Source organism: Podarcis melisellensis (assembly GCF_964234715.1).
Source record: "Podarcis melisellensis genome assembly, chromosome: 14".
In the NCBI taxonomy this organism is placed as follows: Eukaryota; Metazoa; Chordata; class Lepidosauria; order Squamata; family Lacertidae; genus Podarcis; species Podarcis melisellensis.
In genome coordinates this window covers 23,988,766-24,011,313 of record NC_138546.1, presented here as the reverse complement: position 1 = coordinate 24,011,313, position 22,548 = coordinate 23,988,766, and the positions used below count along the sequence as shown (strand labels likewise).

The 22,548-nt window shown below is 49.0% G+C and overlaps 1 protein-coding gene across 2 annotated transcripts in view; it reads right to left on the bottom strand.

Moving 5' to 3' along the window:
- Positions 1-722, bottom strand: part of TNRC6A (trinucleotide repeat containing adaptor 6A) — a 40,113-nt gene extending 39,391 nt beyond the window's left edge. For both annotated transcript variants that reach the window (XM_081888197.1, XM_081888198.1), the window contains exon 1: positions 501-722. In XM_081888197.1, coding sequence (XP_081744323.1) covers positions 501-505 — 5 coding nt within the window. In that variant the 5' untranslated portion in view covers positions 506-722. The remainder of the gene's footprint in view (positions 1-500) is intronic.
- Positions 723-22,548: the final 21,826 nt, after the last annotated feature.

Here is a 22,548-nt window from a genome sequence, read left to right as displayed (position 1 = left end):
GACGGCTGCCTGCGCTGCACTCCTCCTCCTCTCGCGCCATCCTCTGCTGCGGGCCGGCGCGGGGGGGGGGGCAATCGAAATTTCCGCTTCCTCGCAGGGGCCCCATTTCACGCTTTCTTGCATTTGCAGCTGAAGTAAACAGAAGAGGAGACGACTCTCTCTTTCTCTCTTCCCCACTCTCTCTTCCCTCTCCTCCCCCCGGGCGCCATGCACCGCTTTGCAGCCTCCCCGGGGCGAAGGCGCACGCAAAGCGCGGGCACGGGGCGGCGGCGACGGCGGGGCGCGCATTTCTCTCTCGGGCAGCTCTGTGCAAGGCGGAGCGCTGGCGCAGCAGCAAAATGGGGGGGGGGCAGGCCCGGCCCTCGCGCGCCATGTTTAGTGAGGGGCTTTTTTTTTTAAGGTGCTGGGGAGATATATCTGAGAGGAAAATTTTGTCCCGGCTGCACCTTGTCCTGCAAACGACACCCCCCCTAACCCGGACCACGGCGCCCCCTCCTTACCGCATGTGCTTTGGGGGGGGCGGCGGGGGTGTCGCCTGCTCCGCCTCTTATTCCCGGCGCCCCGGCCTGGGGGTCCCCGGCAGGGTGGCCTCGGCTGCCTCCTGCTGCTGCTGCTCCACCCGGGTCGGCCGCCTCCGCCTCCGCCTCTTCTTCTTCTCCCCCCTCCCAGCCGCCGCCATTTCCAGCCTCCCTCACGGAGGAGACTCCCCAGCAGCCCCGTCGCCGCCACGCCCCGGAAGCGGATGCCCCGCCTCCCCCCTTCGGCGGGAAGCACTTCCGGCGGGGCTCCCGTCGCCGCCAACATGGCGCCCTAGCAACGGGCGTGAGAGGGAGGGAGGGAGGTCGAATTGGCGCGGCGGATCCGCCGTGGAACGAAGTGTTAGAAAAAATGTGGTGGAAGAAGGGGCCAAAGAGTCCTCTCCGTGGATGTAGGGAAGCGGCTTATTCATCAGCTCAGTTGCTGCATTTATTATAGCGCGCCTCTTTTCCTCTAAGGAGCGCTAGGTGGCGCACACGCTCCCCCTCCCCGCACTCCATTTTATTCACACAGCGACCCTGCGAGGTAGGCTTGGGTCCATCTCGCTCAATATTGCCTACACCAGGCACGTCTAACGGGTAGATCGTGATCTACCAGTAGATCACCGGACGTCTGTGGGAGATCACTGGCTCCCCCCAAAGAAGCTCGACAACTTTGGCTCCCCTTAAAAAAAAAAGCTCAACAGCCCTGCACCTCCAAAAAGCGGGGCTTCCCTCCTTCCTAAAAAAGCTCAACAACCTTGTCCTGAGCCCCCCAAAAGGGGGTAGATCACTGGCAGTTTTTAACTCTGCGCGTAGATCGCAGTGTCTTGGGTGTTGGCCACCCCTGGCCTACACGGACTGGCAGCGGCTCTCCAGGGTTTCAGGCAGGAATCTCTCTCCCAGCCCTAACTGGCGATGCCTCGGGAGACAGGGCCGGAGACCTTCTGCATTCAAAGCACGTGTTCTACCCTTGAGCAATGGCCCTTCCCTGGTAATGTGGCCTTCCTCCCATCTCCCATAGATGTCCCTTTAAAGCCACAGTTGTGCTCATTTAGCTGTCTCAGCCCCCCACCCCACCCTCCGCAGCTTGTGGCTGTGCCTTCAGTATTTCACTTTTTATAACCTCCCTCCCTCTTTTAATGTGTACCAGTGGCATCCTACCCAACTGTTGCTTGAGCTGTGTGAACTTGGCCTTCCATGGTGTACACTTGACTATGTCTTTCTATCACAAATCCCAAGATGGCACAGTCACTTTCCCTCGAGGTTCCTGCCACTTCCACTCCTTCGGTCAGTTCTTCCCTGTTGGTCAAGGTTAGGTCAAGGGTAGCAACTCTCCTTTCCCCCCCTCCTTCACTAATAGAATAATAGATGGCACCTCTGGATAAGTTAAGCTGACTCTCTGCTGCCTGCCTCATTAATGAGCTACTCTTGCCCATAAGCCTGCCAGAGATATGGCATCTTATCAGCATTTCTCTCATGTCTCTCTGATGCTTTGCTTCTAACAACTTAAGGAGTTGATGTTTTTCGTGCTGTTCAGAAATACAATCTGAGCAATTACAACTGTTCAGTGTAATTAGCCTTGTCGTTGTTTATATCAGCCTTCACGATCCTGATGTCCTCCAGATGTTTAGACTACAACTCCCATCAGCCCCAGCCAGTCTCACAATGTGTTTTAGCCCTGCAGCTGTCCTGTGAAAGTTATGAGGTTGGGCTATGAGAGACAAGGAGAGAAATAGAGAAACTATTTTGCCCAAGGTTTGACAGTGAGCTTCATAGCCTAGGAGGGATTTCTGCTGGCAGTGGGTTTCCCTTATCTGACACCAAGGGTTCCTCCAGATTTTCTGTTTACTGAGCATTCATCTTGATTTGCTTATAGAAAGCTTATGCAGAAGTTACATGATGACCAGTCTTTATTGAGCATCCACTCTGATTTATTTAAGGGACAGTTATACAACAATGAGCATTTGTCCTGATTTTCTTGTCACCTTCCAAACTGCAAAAATTTCATTTTTAAATTTGTTTTGCTAGGGCAACAGAACACTTTAATCTCCTTTAATTGCACAAGCCTAAAATTCCGGTATGCACTTTGAACCCTCCTCCAAGTTAGTGACAGGCTGGAGGCATCCCAACAACTGAGCTGTCCTTGAGTTCCTTTGCAAGCTGTTAACAGGTCATGATCTGGATCTGACCTTAGATCCCTTTGAAATCAATATGACTTAAATTAATTCATTACTATATTTGCTCATTGATTTCAGTGAAGCATAAGTTCAATAACAGCCTGGATAAAAGAATCTAATAAGGAATAACCACAATATGAGGCCACCAGTCAAATGTGTATTCCTCAGCCTATCTATCTCCAGTCACAACTCTGCTCTTATGCTCCACTGTCAGAGAGATCACATAATTCCTGCCATCACCAGCTTGATTTATTTTGAGTCAAGGCACAAAAACAGCATTTAAATACAAAAGACTCGCAGGATTCACAGAACACTTGAAGCATAACAATCAAAGCATTGCCCCCCCTTCCTTTATCTTCCTGGGTCTGCAATTTGTAGTCAAGGCTTCTGAGAAAACATCAATAGGGGAAAATCAAGGGAATGGGGTGAATTTCCTGTGGCCTTTGTCTAGCATCTTAAGGAGAGGAGAATGGAAAAACCATGAGCAAACCGATAGTTTTTGGAAACATATTTGATTTGTGTCTAAATTAGTTGTATGGCAACGAGTCCTTGATGCACAACACAGTGGGCGTAATTTTAACATGAGGTTCGTGTTGCCCCTGATCCATTCAGAGAATGTTCAAATTGGAGTCCAGCGGGTGATTCATCATGTACACCAAATCCTGCCCATATTTGGCTGGGGCCAAGAAGAGAAAGCTGAAGAAAGCACGGGCAATGAATTGAAGCCTGGCCCTTGATCCTGGAGTCAGTCTCTCTCTCAGAAAAGAGAAGAAGCAGAATATCATGCCAGTCCTTTGATTAAACTAATCTTAGTTGAGTTCTGTGAACTCAGGAGTCAATCCCACTACTTCTGAGCGATGCTTCTGGTTGAGTCAGTCTGGGTCAGGCTGTGCACCTATTTATTTTTTGAGCTGCGGTCAAAACAGCTGCTGAAGCAAAACAAAAAAAATGAAGCCAAGCCTGGGAAGAACCTGTGGGTTTCTGGTTCATCTCCAGCCTGATCACCATTGCACAGGAGAAGAGCCCAAGTAGGGCTGATGAAATGAGAATGGGATCCTTCCCTTTTAATGGGCCAAACTCCAGGAGATGTGGGGGGCTGAAAGCAGGAGGAGAGGGCTGGAGGGCCCCCCCTGCTGTTTAACCCTTTCCCTGTCTAGTGTTAAAAAGGTAAAGGGACCCCTGACCATTAGGTCCAGTCGTGGCTGACTCTGGGGTTGTGGCGCTCATCTTTATTGGCCGAAGGAGCCGGCGTACAGCTTCTGGGTCATGTGGCCAGCATGACTAAGCCGCTTCTGGCGAACCAGAGCAGCGCATGGAAACGCCGTTTACCTTCCTGCTGGAGTGGTACCTATTTATCTACTTGCACTTTGACGTGCTTTCGAACTGCTAGGTTGGCAGGAGCAGGGACCGAGCAATGGGAGCTCACCCCATCACGGGGATTTGAACCGCCAGCCTTTTGATCGGCAAGTCCTAGGCTCGGTGATCGACTGTTAGTCAAATCAAAATTGCTTTTCTCCCCAATTGGGGAAAAGGCGCAGGGTCGGGTGGGGGGAGCAGCTGGGAGGGCCAGTATTGAGTGGGCAAAAGGGATAGGGTTAAGTAGCCCTGCTCCCACCATAAAGACCTAAGAGGAGGCTGTTGGATCAGGCCAATGGACCAAGTAGTTCAGCATCCTGTTCTCACAGTGGCTGGCCAGAAGCTTGTGGGAAGCCTACAAACTGGAGATGAGGGCAATGCTCTACTCTCAATTTCATACTCTCTCCATGCATAGCCAGGCCCTCCCATTTCCTGCAGTGTTTGTGAGGACACAGCCACACACAAAAACACATTTCTCCAAATTAGTGACACACACTACCTTTGGAGAGCTGTTTCTTTGATTCAATTTATTCAGGTTTTATCCAGACGTAACGGATGGATTCATTCAGCCTTCCCCAAGCTGGTGCCCCCAGAGGCTTTGGACGGTAACTCTTGATGAGGCTCGCAATCCAAAACATGAATGGGCACCAGCTTAGGGAAGGCTGGATTGATCAATTAAAATTCATAGGATTAATCAACTAGGCTTCCCTTAACCAGGCGGCTGCCTTGTCTAGGTGATATTCCCAGGCTGCAGGTGTGGTGTGTGTGCATGTGGTCTTGCTCTCTCTCCCCCCCCCCCGCAATGTCCAGCCTCCTCCTCTCTGCTGCTCCTGTCCACTCCTGACTAGCCATTTTGCCCATAAAAACAAAGGCTGCTTTTGAAATGGATGCCTGGCCTGGCAACTTGCCAACCTGTAATAGGAGACAAAGGAGCAGAATACAAATGGGGGGGAGCTGGGAAGCACAGGCAAGAAGCACCGCAGAAGGGAATGCAGGTTGCCATGGAGACCAAGGCGGCCCAGCCGGCGGTGGGGGGGGGGGAGAAGGAGGAGGAGGAGAACCTGTGTGCTCCAGTTGGGCTCAGCACCACCATCTGCAAGCGGAGGAATGTTGGCACGGAGCCCAAGTGTAGCACTGGCGGCTGTTTGAGGAGGATGGGCACCCAGAATGGCCGCCCAGGGGAGGGTGTCCTGTTGACCATCATGGCAGATGGTAGAACCTCCATGTACATGGGCAGCCTACCACCCAGAAACATTTGGCGAGCACAAATGAGGGGAACGGTGATCAGTGTTGTGCCCTCCACATGGGCTTCCCCCAAAAGCTTCTGCTGTTGGGAACAGGATACAGGGAGCTGGATGGACCTTGACCTGATCTAGAAACCTAGTTCTTACTTTCAAAGAATTGTGGAGTTGGAAGGGACCCCAATGTTCATTTTGTGCAGCCCCGTACAATGCAGGAACCAAGAACCCCTGGCAGATGGCCACCCAACCTCTCTTTAAAAACCTCCAACGAAGGAGAGTCCACCCACCTTCTGTGGACATCCATTCCAGAGTCTTACCATCAGAAAGTTATTTCTAATGTTTAATCATTCACTTCGATGCTAGGCAGGAGCTTACAAACTGGCCTTGTTATTCATGCACGGCTAATTTATCTTGTTTTAATGAACATTAAAGTAGCCGGCATTCGTCCGTTTCTCTCTTCGTGGGAAAGGGGAGGAAGAAAACGGAGCAGAGGGGAAACACAGCATGGAAGGAAGGAAAGTCTCTGAAATCAATCTGTACCTCTTCCATAGGCTTTTATCAGAAACGAGATCCCTTTTCTTGGAACATAATAATAGTTCTGTGCCTCATTCAAGGGTTCCCTCTTTGCACATTCCTCTTGTTTCCCCCTCTACATTCCCCTCAGGGATTAGATTCATTGACACAGAATATAGTTACTCCTCTCTGTGTGTCTTAATCTCTTTTCAACTTTCCACACCACCACTTCTCAAAACAAGACACAGTTCCCCCTCTGCTTAAGACAAATTTTGAACAGGAGGCGCATTTCAAATTTTGAAGCGTACTGTGGGTGTCAGTCACAAAATGGCTGCCATGGTGCTCCCCACCCAACCTCTGGGCAAACTCATGCTTACCATAGGGAAGCCAGCCATATTCTGCTGGTCCTGTGGAGATACAGCTGTTAAGGGCCTAAGGACCCTATTTCCCCCCCAATGACAACTCTAACATATGGACATAAGGAGAGTCAGCTGGTTCAGGCCAAGGGGGTGTGTGTGTGCATCTAGTCCAGCATCTGTGTCTCGCTGTGGCCAAATGTCCCTCTGAACCTAGGAATCTAGATAGATTGCCTCTGGACCTGGAGGTTTTACAGCAAGGGTCCTGTAGCTGGGTCAGGACAGAGCGGGCCCATCTAGTCCAGCATCCTATTCTCACAGGGGCCAAGCAGGTGCCTGTGGGAAGCCAGCAAGCAGGACCCGGGTGCAAGAGCCCTCTCCCCTCTTGTGTTTCCCAGCAACTGGTATTCAGAGTTATCCTGCTTAAAGCCTAGGCTGCCAACCTGTGCTGATGATACTATTCTAATGATTGTTGAATGTTACTTTCTTGATGGAGGTTGCCTATTTTAAAGTTGTTTTATTATCACATTTTTGTATTGCATTAGATTGTTATAAGATGTACATTTTTCCCCCTTCAGCTTGTAAACCGCCTTGAGTATTGTAAGATAGAAAGGCGGTATACAAATTAAAGATGATGATGATGATGATACTTACTGGAAGTTAGATGCATTAAGTACAAAGAGACTTCTGAGTAGACACATATGCTAGTTGTACTGCAAGTTAGCTGTACAGTTAATTCTTTTTCTTTTTTTCTTTTAAAGTAAATTCTTACTGAGTACTTGGTGTTGGGCCCTGCACAACAAGAGACATGCCTCGGCCACTTCCCAAAGCTTGCACGTTTTGGATTTTTAAACATCCACATGCACTTATTCTGTAATAGGATTTGCAGAAAGTAATTCCTAGGTGTTACCCGATCTCAGACGAACCCACCTGCTTGTTGGTTATTGGGGGGGGGGGCATGCACAGAACGAATGGCAAACTATGGAGCGTCCGAGAACTGCTTGAAAATAAGACAGCGGATTGTAGTCAGCAGTTGCTCAGAGTAGATGTATTGAAATGAATGGGCCTGAGTCAGTCATGTTTATTAGTTTCCATGGGTCTTCCAACTGCTGGGATAGCTCAGTTGGTAGAGCATGAGGCTCTTTATCTCAGGGTCATGGGTTTGAGCCCCTGTTGGGCAAAAGATTCCTGCATTGCAGGGGGTTAGACTAGATGGCCCTTCGTGGTCCCTTCCAACTCAACAATTCTTCCGCAACCTCTTAGCTGGAGACATTGGCGACTGAACCATTTGCAAATGACACAAAATATGGCCACCACAACCACTGCTGCAGTGGGACTCCCAGACAACAGGCCAAAGGGGAATGTGGCTCTTGGGCCCCCACCTCTATCTATACTCTCCACAAATCTTGTCAAATAATTCCATAGTATTGTGATTCTTGCATCACAGGGGGTTGGACTAGATTAGGGCTACCAGACGTCCCCAGTTCCTGGGGACAGTCCCCGGATTTGCAAATCTGTCCCCGGACAAATTCCCGTCCCTGGAATGTCTCCAGATTTGCAAATCTGTCCCCGGGAAACGTGGCAGCGGCAGCCTCAGCAGCCCAGAGCCAGCCTGGTAGCGCAGTTGGCTCTGGCTGGCTTCAGAAGCTGCTTGCTGCTCTCTGCCATGGCGCCCACCATTTTTCCTGCGCCACGGCAGCAAGCAGCTCCTGAAGCCAGCCAGAGCCAACTGCGCTACCAGGCTGACCCCTCCTGGGCAATGGCCGCCCGCCCGTGACTCCCAAGCCTCCCCTGATCTGTCAAAACAAAAGGGGAAGGAGATCGGGGAAGGCTCAGGAGTCACAGGTGCGCAGTGCGCCATTGCCCAGTTTTTTAAAAAACTTTGCGCATTTATGTTTCACAGGGTGCGAAAGAAGGGTTTTGCACCTTTATACAATATGCATGTGTGCTTGGGCCCAGGGTCTTTTGCCTCACCATCCCCACTACTGACTCCCTGTTGCTACTCAGCTTCAAAAACAAAAATACAAAGTGTGTCCCCGGATTCATTGAAAAAAAAATCTGGTAACCATAGACTAGATGTACCTTTGGGCCCCTTCCGAATTCTACAGTTCTATGACTCCATGTTGAATGGCCACCTCCTGCTGCAGTCGGAGGTGAAGCTGTGGTGGTGGAAATCTCCAGAATCTTTTATGCAATTGGTGAAGGTGTACCCATATGCCCACTGTAAACCCGGACAGCTGCTCTCTAAGCACAGATGAGTGCAGCGCCTGAAGCTGCAACATGTAAAAGAAAATGATTTTAAAAAATAAATAAATTGCATTACATCCATACATGCAAACACAACACAGGAAGACTGGAGCTTATGTGCAAGCAAAAAGGAGGTGTTTTGCTGCCTCCTGCAGGCAGGGACTGGACACTGCAGGCTGGAATTGAGGGGGGAATCTCTGCCATTTCCCCATCCATCCCAAAACATGTAACAGCCGGCAGTGATTATTCAGCGATGGTAGGAAATACTCTGTGCACACCCAGTGCACTTCACATGTTCCAGAGCTGGTCTGTCATCCCCTCAATTAGCTCAGAAGCAAATTGGGGGCACCCCAAATAAAAAGGGGTTCCTTCATGCACCTCTCCCTTCCCAACACACACTCTTCTCTAATTCATTGAATATAATTTTCAAGATACGGTGCCCAAAATTCACACAGTGCTCCTCATTATTGTCTTCTGGAAAGAAAGAGGCACGGCGGCTACTTGGGGCTCCTCTAGAGGACATGTTTATTCCCCATCCATCCTGATATGTTTGCAGAATGGCTGGATGAGAATGAGCAGCAGTCGTTCTGCATCCTGACTGGCGCTTGTGAAGTGTTTATATGTCTTCCCGTTAACAGTTTGTTCATTTTCTATGCATTTCTCCATCACTTTTTTTTCAAAACCGTAGTTTTTATTTTATTTTTCAAGTGGATTTGTTGCACTAGGGCAACAGAGTGCTTTAATAATCCACTTTAAGTCTGCAAACCTAAAATTATGGTAGGTGCTTGAATCCCTACTGAAACAACAGTGGCAATCTGGGGACACCCAGAATCTCAGCTACAGATCATGGTTCTTGGAGAACCATACAAACAGCTTACCAGAAGGTTCTCCGATGCTTCCCTAGGTGTCTGCGAGTCCACACATGTACATCCCATAATTAATCATATAAACCTATTGAACATAGGAAATTGCTGTACACCAAGTCAGGCCAACAGTCCATCTAGCTCAGTGTTGTCTGCACTGACTGGCAGCAGCTCTCCAGGTTTTTGAGCAGGAACTCTTTCCCAGTCTTACCAGGAGATGCCAACAATTGAATTTGGGGGCTTCTGCATGCAGGGCAGATGCTCCACTGACCACCGAGCTCCACCTCTTTTCCAGATATAGCAGTCTAATGAATCATGTGTGGTACCTCTGCGGGTCTTGTTAGCTTGACAAATTGCAGTGTGTGAGAATGTGGGCATGCCGACCTGTTCTCCAGATTAAGATCCATTAGGTCCTTTGCACAAAATTGTATCTCCAGAATGGGGGTGGCGAGTTAAGCAAAAGCAAACTTGAGCGGGATTCCTGCCTTGCCTGTTTCACTGGTCATCTGACTGCATCCCTGGACATTTCAAAAAATTATGAATGGGGATGAATGATGGTCAGTGATGATGAATGAAAACAAGTTGCAGCTTGGAGATCGTCCAAAGTTCTTGAGCTTTTTTTTGGAAGATAGCCCTATCCAAGCCAGGCCCTCCAGCCGCCGTGCCACCCAGTGCGCCCCACCCCCGCCTTCCTATGCTACTGATTGTGCATGAAAGCGCACCATGCATTTAAACCACATTTATAGCACATCATCCCACCATGACAGATGGCCATACAACCTCTGCTTAAAAACCTCCAATGGAGAGTCCACCACCTTCCAAGGGAGTCCTTTCCACTGTCAAACAGCTCTTATCATCAGACAGTTCTTCCTAACGTTTAGTCAGAATCTCATTTTTTTGATCACTTGAATCCATTGACTCAGGTCTTTCCCTCGGAAGCAGCAGAAAACAAACTTGTTCCATCTTCCATGTGACAACCCTTCAACTATTTGAAGATGGCTATCCTGTCACCTCAGAGTCTTCTCCAGGCTAAACATACCCAACTCCCTAACTGTTTTTTGTGAGGCTTGCAACTCAAAAAGCAAACAAACATAAACAACCCACCGAGCAAAATATTTTTCTGCTCAGTTGGCAACTCAGCTCATGCAGGACAAAACATCATTGCATTTTAAATCCATCCTTCCTGCTGTGAACTGCTCAGAGTAACATGCATAGTTCCCCCTTTATCCTTACAACAGCCCTGTGAGGTAGATTAGGTTGAGACAGAGAGAGAGTGAGGCCCAGAGTCCCTCTGTAAACCTTGTGGAGGAGCAGAGATCTGAACCCCGGACCTAGCAGTCTGACGATCTCGCTAGCCACTCCAACACCTGCCTTTTGGAACCCGGAATTTCCCTGTCCTGCTGGAATGCTGCTCTTGGAAAGGGCCGCAACTGTGGCGACGGCGGCGCATTGCGCCATGTGCTTAATAATGCCAGTTAATTTGATTTGAGGCACTGCCTCATTATCACAGACAGCTTGCAGCGTGTCAGGCCAAGATAATTACAGCGTCTCTCCGCTGACGGTGGCAGCTCATTCATTTCCCCATTATCACTGGCTTTCCTTGGGATCAGCACCTCTCCTGGATTCCCTCATCCCCCCCTCCCTAATTAGGTTCCATTCATTCCCATCCAGAGACGCCTGCTCAGACTCATGGGCAAAAACCAGCTCTATTAAATGGACTATTCATTGCATCCAAGATGTAAGGCCAATTGCCTTGATAAGATTGGCGGTGTGCTGTGTTAAAAAGCAGGGCGGGAAGCGTGTGACATCTCACCAAGTACAGATCCTACCTCCGCTATGCCAGGGGTGGCTAACCTGTGGCTCTCCAGATGTTGCTGGACTCCACCTCTCATCAGCCCTCACAGCCAGCATGGCCAACACTCAGGGATGATGGAACTTGTAGTCCAAAAACACCTGGGGAGACACATGTTAGCCTGCTTTGCCCTATGCGAAACCCTGCTGAAGGCCTGTGTTTGGAGCTGTCTCAGGACCATGTTTGTCTGCTTGTTCCACCTGCATGGCATCTGATTCAGTAGCAGAGGTTAAAGAGACAATGAGGCAGTGTCAGTGGGGTACAGCTTCTGCACAGAGCAACGCAAGGAATGGGCCTCCCATGAATTTTGGAACTGGGAATTCAGCCAGGTACTAGACTAGACTTGAAGGAACTGGGGACTGAAGGACCAGAAGGAGCATCAGAAAGATGGACTAGATAGAGTGAGACCCAGTTTGTGTCATGTCTGAAGGTTCAGGCAGATAAAAGGAAGTGCTTCTACATACAGCACCCGCCCTGTGGAACGCCCTCCCATCAGACGTCAAGGAAATAAGCAACTATCTGACTTTTAGAAAACAGCTGAAGGCAGCCCTGTATAAGGAAGTTATTAATGGTTGATGTTTTACTGTGCTAATTTGCTGGAAGCCATTCAGAGTGGCTGGGGCAACCCAGTCAGATGGACCAGATATAATTAATGAATTATGCATTATATAAAGTGTTCATCACAGTAGTCACTAAAAAAAACCACTATCTTCCTCAGTTCAGGCATGATCACCCAAAAATAACCACCAAAAAGCCAGACCATTACATTTACCTTTTACTATTCACTCATCCAGAGAAGGGTCAAAGCTCAGTGGCAGAGCATGCAGAAAGTCCCAGCTTCAATATCCAGGTGCGACTGGGAGGAAACCCTGCCTCAAACCCTGGGGAGCTGCTGACAGTCAGTGTAGACAACACTGGCCTAGGTGGCCCAAGGGTCTGACTTGCATGGTGAAAGGCCATAGCACAGTGAAAGAGCATCTGCTTTGCATGCAGAAGGTCTTCAGCATCTCCAGGTAGGCCTGAGAGTGAACCCTGTCTAAAACCCCTGGATAGCTGCTGCCAGTCAGAGCAGGCAATACTGCGCTAGCTCAACCAAAGATCTGACTTGGTATAAGGCAGCTTCCTGTCTCGCTATCATCTGCAAACCTTTAAAAATAGATAACGTCTTTGTCTGGCACCCAAAGGAAGACAATGTTGGTGCTGGGTGGGCTTCCCAGAAGAGAGCACTCTCTAAGCAAGGGGCTGCCACAGAGAAACAGAGATTGCCTTTTTCTGGCCATCTCTCAGAGGGGGCATTCAGAGCAGGGCCTTGGGTGCCCATCTTAGGATGTCAAGGCAACAGCTTTCTGCCATTGTTCTTAGTTGTGACAAACCCCAATATTCTGATGCAGCTCAACAGTGCCCCCTAGAGCTTCTCACCTCTTGCACTTAGCCTTCAACAGAAAGCTATCAGGCCGCATTGTTTCTGAATATAAACAACAACAACAACAACAACAATTTATTATTTATACCCCACCCATCTGGCTGGGTTTCCCCCAGCCACTCTGGGCGGCTTCTAACAAAACACTAAAATACAATAACCTATTAAACATTAAAAGCTTCCCCAAACAGGGCTGCCTTCAGATGTCTTCTAAAAGTTAGTTATTTTTCTCTTTGACATCTGGTGGGAGGGCGTTCCACAGGGCGGGTGCCACTACCGAGAAGGCCCTCTGCCTGGTTCCCTGTAACTTGGCTTCCCACAGCAAGGCAACCGCCAGAAGGCCCTCGGCGCTGGACCTCAGTGTCCGGGCAGAACGATGGAGGTGGAGATGCTCCTTCAGGTATACTGGACCGAGGCCGTTTAGGGCTTTAAAGGTCAGCACCAACACTTTGAATTGTGCTTGGAAACATACTGGGAGCCAGTGTAAGTCTTTCAAGACCGGTGTTATATGGTCTTGGCAGCTGTTCCCAGTCACCAGTCTAGCTGCCGCATTCTGGATTAGCTGTAGTTTTGGCTAAGCCTCTCTGTCCAATGACTCAACAGGTCTGAACTGGCTGGGCCTTTGTATTGTAAGTTCAGAATCTTTAGGGAGGTTGAACTGGACTTTTAGTAGTTTTGTGGCTGGCCACAGGAACCACTGACATCAGAGATGGAGGCGATTTCATGATTGGCTAAACAACAATTCATCTTAAGATGGATACCCAGCTCTTACTGATCTCACATCCCCCCCAAAATACGTAAGGTTTCAGCTTTGGTCTTCCCAGAAACATTTAACTGAGAGTCCAAAGATGCTGTCTCTCAGAACTTCTCTTCTACAAGGAAGGTCTGATGACCAAGACTCCACTAAAGCAGGTAACATATAACTAGCTATATTAGACCGACTTTATTACTTTTATTTGCAAACCTGTCTCTGTGTTGCCTTGCCCTTTCGCCCCAACAACATTCTTCCTACAGTATTTTGGAAATCTGGCTTCATTGGTTTTAAAAGACTAGAATTGTTCACCAAAAGCTTTCCCCAGTGCTACGCTTGCCTGGCTAAGTTATGTTTCTGTAAAGACAATTCAAGAGGTTCTGTGAAAGATCTGGTGCTTTGGGCTTAGGGGAAATAAATGCAGTAATCTCTGCTATTGTATATTTTGTATATTTTCCCCTAGAGCTGTTCTGAAGGAAGCAGTCCTGCCTCTCCATAATACAGTGGTACCTCGGGTTACATACGCTTCAGGTTACATACGCTTCAGGTTACATACGCTTCAGGTTACAGACTCCACTAACCCAGAAATAGTGCTTCAGGTTAAGAACTTTGCTTCAGGATGAGAACAGAAGTTGTGCTCCGGCGGCGCAGCGGGAGGCCCCATTAGCTAAAGTGGTGCTTCAGGTTAAGAACAGTTTCAGGTTAAGAACGAATTAATCCGGAACGAATTAAGTACTTAACCTGAGGTACCACTGTAATAGGGTTAGGCTGAGAGGGACTGAATGGCCCCAAAGAATGGCTAAGTGGGGATTTGAACTCTGGTCTTCAGACTCAAAGTTGCATCTGACTCTAACCACTGCACCACACTTTTTTTCTTCTTCTTAATAATAATAATAATAATAATAATGTATATGCCACCTTTCAGGAAAAAATACCAAGGAGTTTCACAAGCAACCGTAGGCCAACCTCAAAATAAGAGGAATGTAACCAAATGTAAAATTGCAGCCACCCATAATTAAAATACTGTATATAATAAACACCCCCCATTAAAGCAAAGTCCATTAGAGAAAGAAAAGGAGTTTACCAGTGAGGAGTGGACCACCTCAACCTCATCACCCCCAGCAACTGATATTACTCAGAGGTATCCTGCCTCCACTATTGGGAGGTTGATAGCCTTGACCTCCATGAATTTGTCTAATCCCTCTTTAAGGTCATCCAAATTGGTGGCCATCCCTGTATCTTGTGGTGGTAAATCCAGGGCTTTTTTCAGGAGCTCAGCTCTGGCACCTCTCATAATGCCATGAGCTCAGGGTAGGGTGATGGAGGAATAGAGAGCCAGTGTGGGGAGAGGGTGGATGGAGGGCTCTGTTGAGAAGGGCTGTAGGTTAGTGGCAGAGCACTTGCTCGGCATGCAGAAAGTCCTCAGCATCTTCAAGTAGGGCCAGGAAACCCTCCGTCCAGGCCTAGAACCCCACAGAGAAGCTGTCAGTCAGTGTAGGCAGCATTGAGTCAGATGGACCAGGGGTAAGTCTGACTTGCAGCTTACAATGTTCCTCACGAATCCAACTTGTAATGAGAGGGAATTATTTAACCCAGGAAGCAAATTCCCATCCTTGATCTTCTCATCCTAAAATCAACTTTAAAGCTGCCTAGCAAAAAAGCCTTGGACCTATTTATTTGCTATTTGGCAATTTTCTTACCCTGGACCACCTCTCTTGCGCTTGGAATTTTCGGTCCAATTGCCCACAAAGCAAGGAGACAGAGTGGTTCAATTTTTTACTCACACTAAAACTTAAATTGCTGCCATTGTGGGAATGGGCACTGCAGTTATTTTGAAATTTGGCAGGATTGATGGCCTCAGCTGGGACAACCTTGCCTACAAAAGTAATGAAAATTATGAATCATTCTTAAAAGAAAAACTTTAAAGGTGCCCAGGACAAAAAGCCCCAGGACAAATTTACTGGCAGAGTGGTAGGTTTGACCCCCTATGCAACAGCTAATAAGCCTGCAAATTTCAGGCACTTCTGCCAAAAGGGGATTTATCTATTTTATTTTATTTTTAAAATTGACGTACTGAAAGAGAGGGAAGCAAAGGAGACCCTGGCAGTTCTGAACTGAACTGGGCATATTCCAATATGGACTGAGGCAAGTTGCTTTCCAAAGTGCTAAATTGGGATCCAAACTTAATTGTGTGGTTGGTGCTCACCCAAACATATTTTGAATGAAGTCTCCTTTCCCATTGCAATGCTCTTTATTTTCCATCTCCTCCCACTAACCTAAGCATCACCTGGGAGGAACATTTTCATCCAGAAAGAGGAACTCTTTTGCATGCAGAATAAATCGAATAACCCCCTCTATAAACACCGACCTGCCCCCTTTCTTACTACACAGCTGTAGGAGCCATCCCCTCTTGTGAGGTGGAAGGCTGAGGTTCACCGCTATTGCTAAAATGAGATGCAAATGTATACACCATCTTTGTTCCCAAGGAGGAAGGCAATGTTCTTGAACATAACCGATGAAATTTCTTTTTCCAGTTTTCTCTATTGACAATGAAACAAAAGCGGGATGTTGGGATGGGGGCAATCATTGACTGCCTCAAATCCTCTTTCTCTGAGCATGGCTACCAACCACACCACATGCTAAGTCAGCCGGACACCCCCGCCCAAGTCCCCTCCCACCATCTCCACGGTAACGACAATGGGACTGCATCCTAATGAAGGGCCAGTCTGCTGACCTGGAGAGAGGGAGAGAGCGGGATGTCCTGACTCCTCTTAAATTTCGGACTGCTTGTCTTTGCAAGCCCAGCCTGTGATCTGAGGGCAAGATCAGTTCCGAACGGCTAAAAACTGCAGAAGAGCAAGTGGAGCCGTCCCTGAACATCACAAAAGACTGAGTGCCGGGATGCCAGCTTGCTTTTTGGCTACTGGCAAGCTTTGACACTGAAGCGTCTTGAAAGTGACATCCCACTTTGGGGAGAGGGAGAGGGAAATTATCTCCCCGCCTGCAACCGGAACAATTCGCCACCAGCTTCAGAAGCCGCTACTTGGATGAACAACCACCCTTTGGATGCAAACCAGGGTTCCTGGCTGGCCACCCTCCAAAATTCTCTCGACAGGCTCAGACTCTCCAAGCACAACAAGGTGCCAAACACTGGGCGATAGCCCCACTGCTTGCACCAATTCAGACATTGGGGCTGCAGAGAGCGTTTCTCAAACCAGCGGGTGAACAGAAAAAGGCATTCCCAGGAAGCCCCCTTCCCCTTTCTCAAACCAGCGGGTGAACAGAAAAAGGCATTCCCAGGAAGCCCCCTTCCCCCGCCGCCGCCACCACCGAGCTGGAGACGCAACGGCAGCCGGCAGGCAAAGCACACGGAACAAGGCACCCTCTGCAGTGGCGCTGGCGCACCAGGCATTGTCAGGCAGCCTCCACGCCGGCTGTGCAGTGTGCATGCTAATGAGCTACTCTGGGAAATGCTGCGCAAATTAATTGCTCAAAGTATCTGTTAACTTACCAAACAGGGCGGTGTAACACGCAGGGAGAGGGAGAGGGGGCAGGAGTCTCATGGCGCAGGGAGGGAGCTGGGCAGGCAGGATTTACTATGCCCAGGTGGTCTTTCCAGGGACTCAGAACTGGGGAGGGAATGAACTATTACAACAGCAGGTGAAGGGAGGAAGGACAGAATTCCTGATATTTTTGTATTATTTTTTTTAAAAGCTCACATAGCTTCTTAGGGTCACATGCTGCCTTTAGCACCAGTCTGGGCTGTCATGTGATCAAGGTCACTAGTCACATGGCAACACCCCACCGCCCAAAAAAACCCCCAAAATGTGCCTGGATTTTAACGTCTCAGTGAATGAATTCATTGCAGAAGCTTTCATTTAACCTTTGCAATTAAGCAATTGTTCCTGAGGGGGTGGGCAGGCGAGCGGGGGAGGGGGTGTCGCGAGGAAAAAGAAGAAGAAAGCCAGCTAAATGCCAATGAACCTGCCTATGAATATTTAATACCCGCGCCTTCGATTTCTCATAAACCGCAACCTGGACCAGTGCCAACTCCATTTGAATAGCCTCCTTTGTTAATCGCAAATCTGACGCCTCTGCCGTCCGTCTGCAGGGTTGTGGCTCTCTCAAGCTGGAATCTGTCACAAAGGAGACCGGGGGAAGCATAACTCATAACCACCGCCAGGCTTCCCTGTCCTGCATCTCAAGGTGCACGGGCAGCTCGTCCTAATGACTAATTACGAGAGGCAACTCACAGCCATCTCCAACAAGGCTGAACAGCGCTACCACCTCAGTTCCCAATTAAAAAGACTTAAAATCTTAAAGCCGTGCATATTAGAGATGGCTGTGGAGGTCCACAGTGCTTGAGAGTGTTTCTTAAAGACGAGAACAAAGAAATGGTTGGCAGAAACCTGGTTCCACCCCCTGCCTGCGCCCCCAACGATGATTGAGGCTAAATCCTGATCTATTCCGACTTCCCCCCAGAAGATGGAACTGTGCAACTTTAAGAAATGGGGAGCTAGTAGTAGTGCGACATCCCAAACAAGAAAGAAAGAAAGAAAGAAAGAAAGAAAGAAAGAAAGAAAGAAAGAAAGAAAGAAAGATATTGATAATGAAGTGAAGCAAGGGTATTGCTTCTTGGGATGGGTAAATAGGGATAGGGGAGCTTTTAACTTCAGTTTGCACTTAAAGGCAAACCTACCCAATTTACACTTCCCAAAACAGCACGTCATCCAAAACACAACCACCTTTTGAAATTTGTACTTCTCTGAATTTTGCAATGCAGTTCTCCAGCCCAGTAAGGTACTCATAAATGTGTATACTGGGGTTAGGTAAAGGTAAAGGTACCCCTGCCCGTATGGGCCTGTCGTGTCTGACTTTAGGGTTGTGCGCCCATCTCACTTAAGAGGCCGGGGGCCAGCGCTGTCCGGAGACACTTCCGGGTCACGTGGCCAGCGTGACGAAGCTACTCTGGCGAGCCAGCACCAGCGCAGCACACGGAAACGCCGTTTACCTTCCCGCTATAAAGCGGTACCTATTTATCTATTTGCACTTAAGGGTGCTTTCGAACTGCTAGGTGGGCAGGAGCTGGGACCAAAAGACGGGAGCTCACCCCGCCGCGGGGATTCGAACCGCCGACCATGCGATCGGCAAGTCCTAGGCACTGAGGTTTTACCCACAGCGCCACCCGCGTCCCAATACTGGGGTTATGTGTGCATAAATCCCATACTGGGGTTATGTGTGCATAAATATGCATATACAGTTGTACCTTGGAAGTCGAACGGAATCCGTTTCAGAAGTCCGTTTGACTTCCAAAACTTTTGAAAACCAAATCGCGGCTTCTGATTGGCTGCAGGAAGCCCCGTCGGACGTTCAGGTTCCAAAAGAACGTTTTCAAACTGGAACAATCACTTTCAGGTTTGTGGCGTTTGGGAGCCAAAATGTCCGAGTTTCAGGGTGTTCGGCAATTAAGTTACGACTGTATTAGTGAAGCTAACACACAAAAGCCATTATATCAGGCAGTTTCATAGACAATCATGCATATTAGGAGAAATTCACACTAAAAAGCTGATGAATTTTTTTAATGACATTATTATTATTTTTAAAAACCACACACTGATATGCAGAACTGAATTTGAGACTGGAAAATGAGAGAAACCAAATTGGATAGGATAGATTTCCAATTGGATAGATGTTACTCTTCATCCCAGACTACTATGCAGAATCACAGAACACACATGGCTCTGGAACAGTGGGCTGGTGGGAATGGGAGCCAGAAGCCTGAATTGGGATGGACTTGCGGCATTGGGTCCTGGAATCTTTCCCACATCGGCACCGTAGCCTAGGGCCAAATCAAGTCAAGACAGGAGATGAGCAATCTCAGACTGGCAAGACTGAACTGGGTCCAAGAGCAGCTGAGCAGATTGGCTGGAGAACAGCCAGAATAGCCTAAGGGAAGAATCAATAGGAGCTGCATTGCAGGCAGAAACCAGAGGCCCAAAAAGCAGCAGAGGGAGGGTTAGCCAGGAGGTGATTCTTGGTGCAAGACCTGCATTCCCAGTCAAGGCACCGAATCCTCTTGGGGTCAGGGACCACAGTGTTGGGTAATTTCCTTGCCACCTAGGGTGGCCACCCAACAGATAAGGGTAACAAATCCTTGTGACAGCCTAGAGTTGACCACCAATGTGGTGTATTGGTTAGAGCAGGCACCCCCAAACTCAGCCCTCCAGATGTTTTGGAACTACAACTCCCATCATCCCTAGCTAACAGGACCGGTGCTCAGGGATGATGGGAATTGTAGTCCCAAAACAGCTGGCAGGCCAAGTTTGAGGATGCCTGAGTTAGAGTGTTGGACTAGGGCCTGGGAGAGACCAGGGTTCAAATCCCCACTTTGTCAAGAAGCTCACTGGACAACCTTGAGCCAGTCACTGCCTCTCAGCGTCACCTACCTCATAGGGTTGTTGTGAAGATTCACTGAAGGGGGAGGAGACCCTTGTGCTCAATGGAGCAAAAAGGAGTGATTCCTGCATTGCAGGGGGTTAGACTAGATGGCCCTTTGCATCCCTCTCAACGCTACAATCCTATGATTCTATGAAATGTAACGGATGAATGAATGAAGGAATGAATGCAAACACTCACATTTTCATAGGCCTTGAGCTTTTTGACAGCTAGTGTGGTGTAGTGGGGAGGAGTGTTGGTCTAGGACAGGGGTCAGCAAGCTTATTACGCCATAGGCCGGTGTCTCCAGCACCGACTGTGTGGCAGGCCGGAGGGCGGGGGAGCGCGTGCCCATACGCGTGCGCACACGCTATTTCTGGCGCACTTCCGGGTCGGAGCACATGAAATAGCTTGGGCACATGTGCACGGGCCTCCTCCGACCCAGATGTGCACCAGAAATAATGCTTGCGCATGTACAAATGCTTGCGCATGCGCATAAGCTATTTCCGGTGCTCCTCCAACCTATAAGTGGGCAGCCGCACAGCACAGTGCCAGTAAGAGAGGGCGGTGGCAGTGGGGGTTACCACGGGCTGGATAAACGAGTCCCTCTGGCCTTATTTGGTCCATGGGCCTTAATTTGGGGACCCCTGGTCTAGGACCTGGGAGACCAGGGTTCATATCCCCACTCAGCCATGAAGCTCACTGGACATCCTTGGGCCAGTCCTTCCCTCTTAGCCTAACCTACCTCACAGGGTTGTTGTGGGGATTAAATGAAATTTTTTTTGGGGGGGGGGAGAACTATCTATGCCACCTTGAGCTCTTTGGAAAAAAAGGTGGGATACAAATGCAACCAATACCATTAAGTGAGCCAGAATTGGTGCACAATGGCTGAGGGCACCCTGTGCCCCCAATTAAGGTGGAGAAAAGGGGTAGGCTTGCTTCCTACCTGCTCTGCCGGCACAAGGAGAGACAGGCTGACGAATGATGCCGGAGAAGTCTCAGGCTGCACCCCCCACTGGCTCTCTGCAGCACAAAGGGATCCACGGCTGGTGCCAGGCACGGAGGCATTCATGTAGGCCAAGGAGACGCTCCAGATGGCACCTTGGCACATGAAGTGCCTTCCCTCCCTCTTTTCCTGGGAGGCAACTTGCCCGAGCTCTGTCCCTTGCGGAGGATGCCAGTGGCAGGCAGCTTCTTCGGCGCCCCGCTACCTCCTTGAGACTGAGAGAGATGCCATCTGGGCGAGGTGCCACCGGCTCCCCGGAGCCTGGGAAGTGGCACGCGGCATCCACAAGAACAGAGAGGAACCTGGCACTGCAATCAGCCAAGATGAGCTGCTCTGTCTCTCTGGAAATGAGCAGGCCAGAAGAAGGGCGGGCAGGCGGGCGGGCGGCACTGGAAAACTGCCAGGTTGGTTGCTACACAGGCAATGCCCTTGAGTGGTGGAGCACAAGGAAATCCGAAGAAAGTTGAGATTGGCTGCAGGAAAACCAGAGGCCAGAGTGGCAGAGAGTCCACTTTACACACAGACAGCCCCAGGTTGGATCCCTGCTGGTGGCATCTGCAGATAGGGCAGGGAATGTCCCTGCCTGAAAACCTGGACAGCCACCACTAGTCAGTAATGAGCTAGATGGGCCAATGCTGTGTTCCTGTTTAAATCAGACCTTTGTTCAAAACCACTAGGACTAGGATCTCAGCTCAATGATGAACACCTGCTTTGTGTGCAGAAGGTCCCAGGTCAATTCCTTGGCATCTCCAGGTGCGGGTGGGAAAGTCCCCTCTCTGAAACCTTAAGAGAGCTGCTGCCAGTCTGTGTAGACAGTAATGAGCTGGATGTACCAACGGTCTGACTCAAGTGTAAGGGAGCTTCCTCAGGTGGTATTCACAGGAGGCAACATACAACCAACCCTCTCCCATCTGGAGGGTGTCTGGCTGGGCAAGGCTGACTGCTCTGTTCACCCAGGCCGACTTTCTTTCAGTGTCTGGTGTCCTGACTTCTGTGCTGCTGTTTTTCTGATGTTAGTTCCTTGGTTACAATGGATATTATGGTGTTGTGAGATGGCCCAGGGCAGGACTGAGCTGTAGTCTAAAACATCTGGAGCAGTAATTATTTTTGCATAGAAATCTGGAAATTCAGTGTATTCTGAGTATTTGAAAAGTTTTGTGTGTTTATAGGCCCATTGCAATACAGATGAACTTATGAGCTGTAAAGTTAACAATTGTCTATGTGTAGCTCTGTCACAGCAGAGATGCTTGCAACCACAGCTATCAAATGCTATACATTTTCACTGGCTAAGCAGTTTGGGTCCCCCAAAGGAGGCCTATTTCCCATCATTAACTACAGAGGAATAGCCAAGTACCCTGTGTAATTAGAAAGTTGGGGCAAAGGGAAGAGATGAACCTGTAAACTCACACCTACTAAGCAGCCTCTTCCTTGCCTTACTGTACATGGGGGAGCCTGTCTAAACAAGCCAGCTCCTCTCCAGCCCACCCAACACTCTGCCTGCAGGGAAGTCCAATTCTGGCTTCCAATGGATCTCTTCTTGGCATATTGAGAATGTGGTGGCCCTTGAAGTGGTCAGAGGAGGCATTGTTCCATGATTCTAAGGACCGTCAGTTTGAGAGAGATGCAGTTCTCCAGTACTGCGCAAAATACCCAAGTTTTAAAGTCAACATAAATGGTAGTCTATAAATGGCAATTTCCCTCTCCTTAATCAAGGCAGCATGCAGAGCTCAGATCCCTTAATGGGGAAATTAAAAGGCTCAGCTAAATGAAAAACTGTTAACATGCTGAGCATCTCAGATAGGGAGGAACCAAA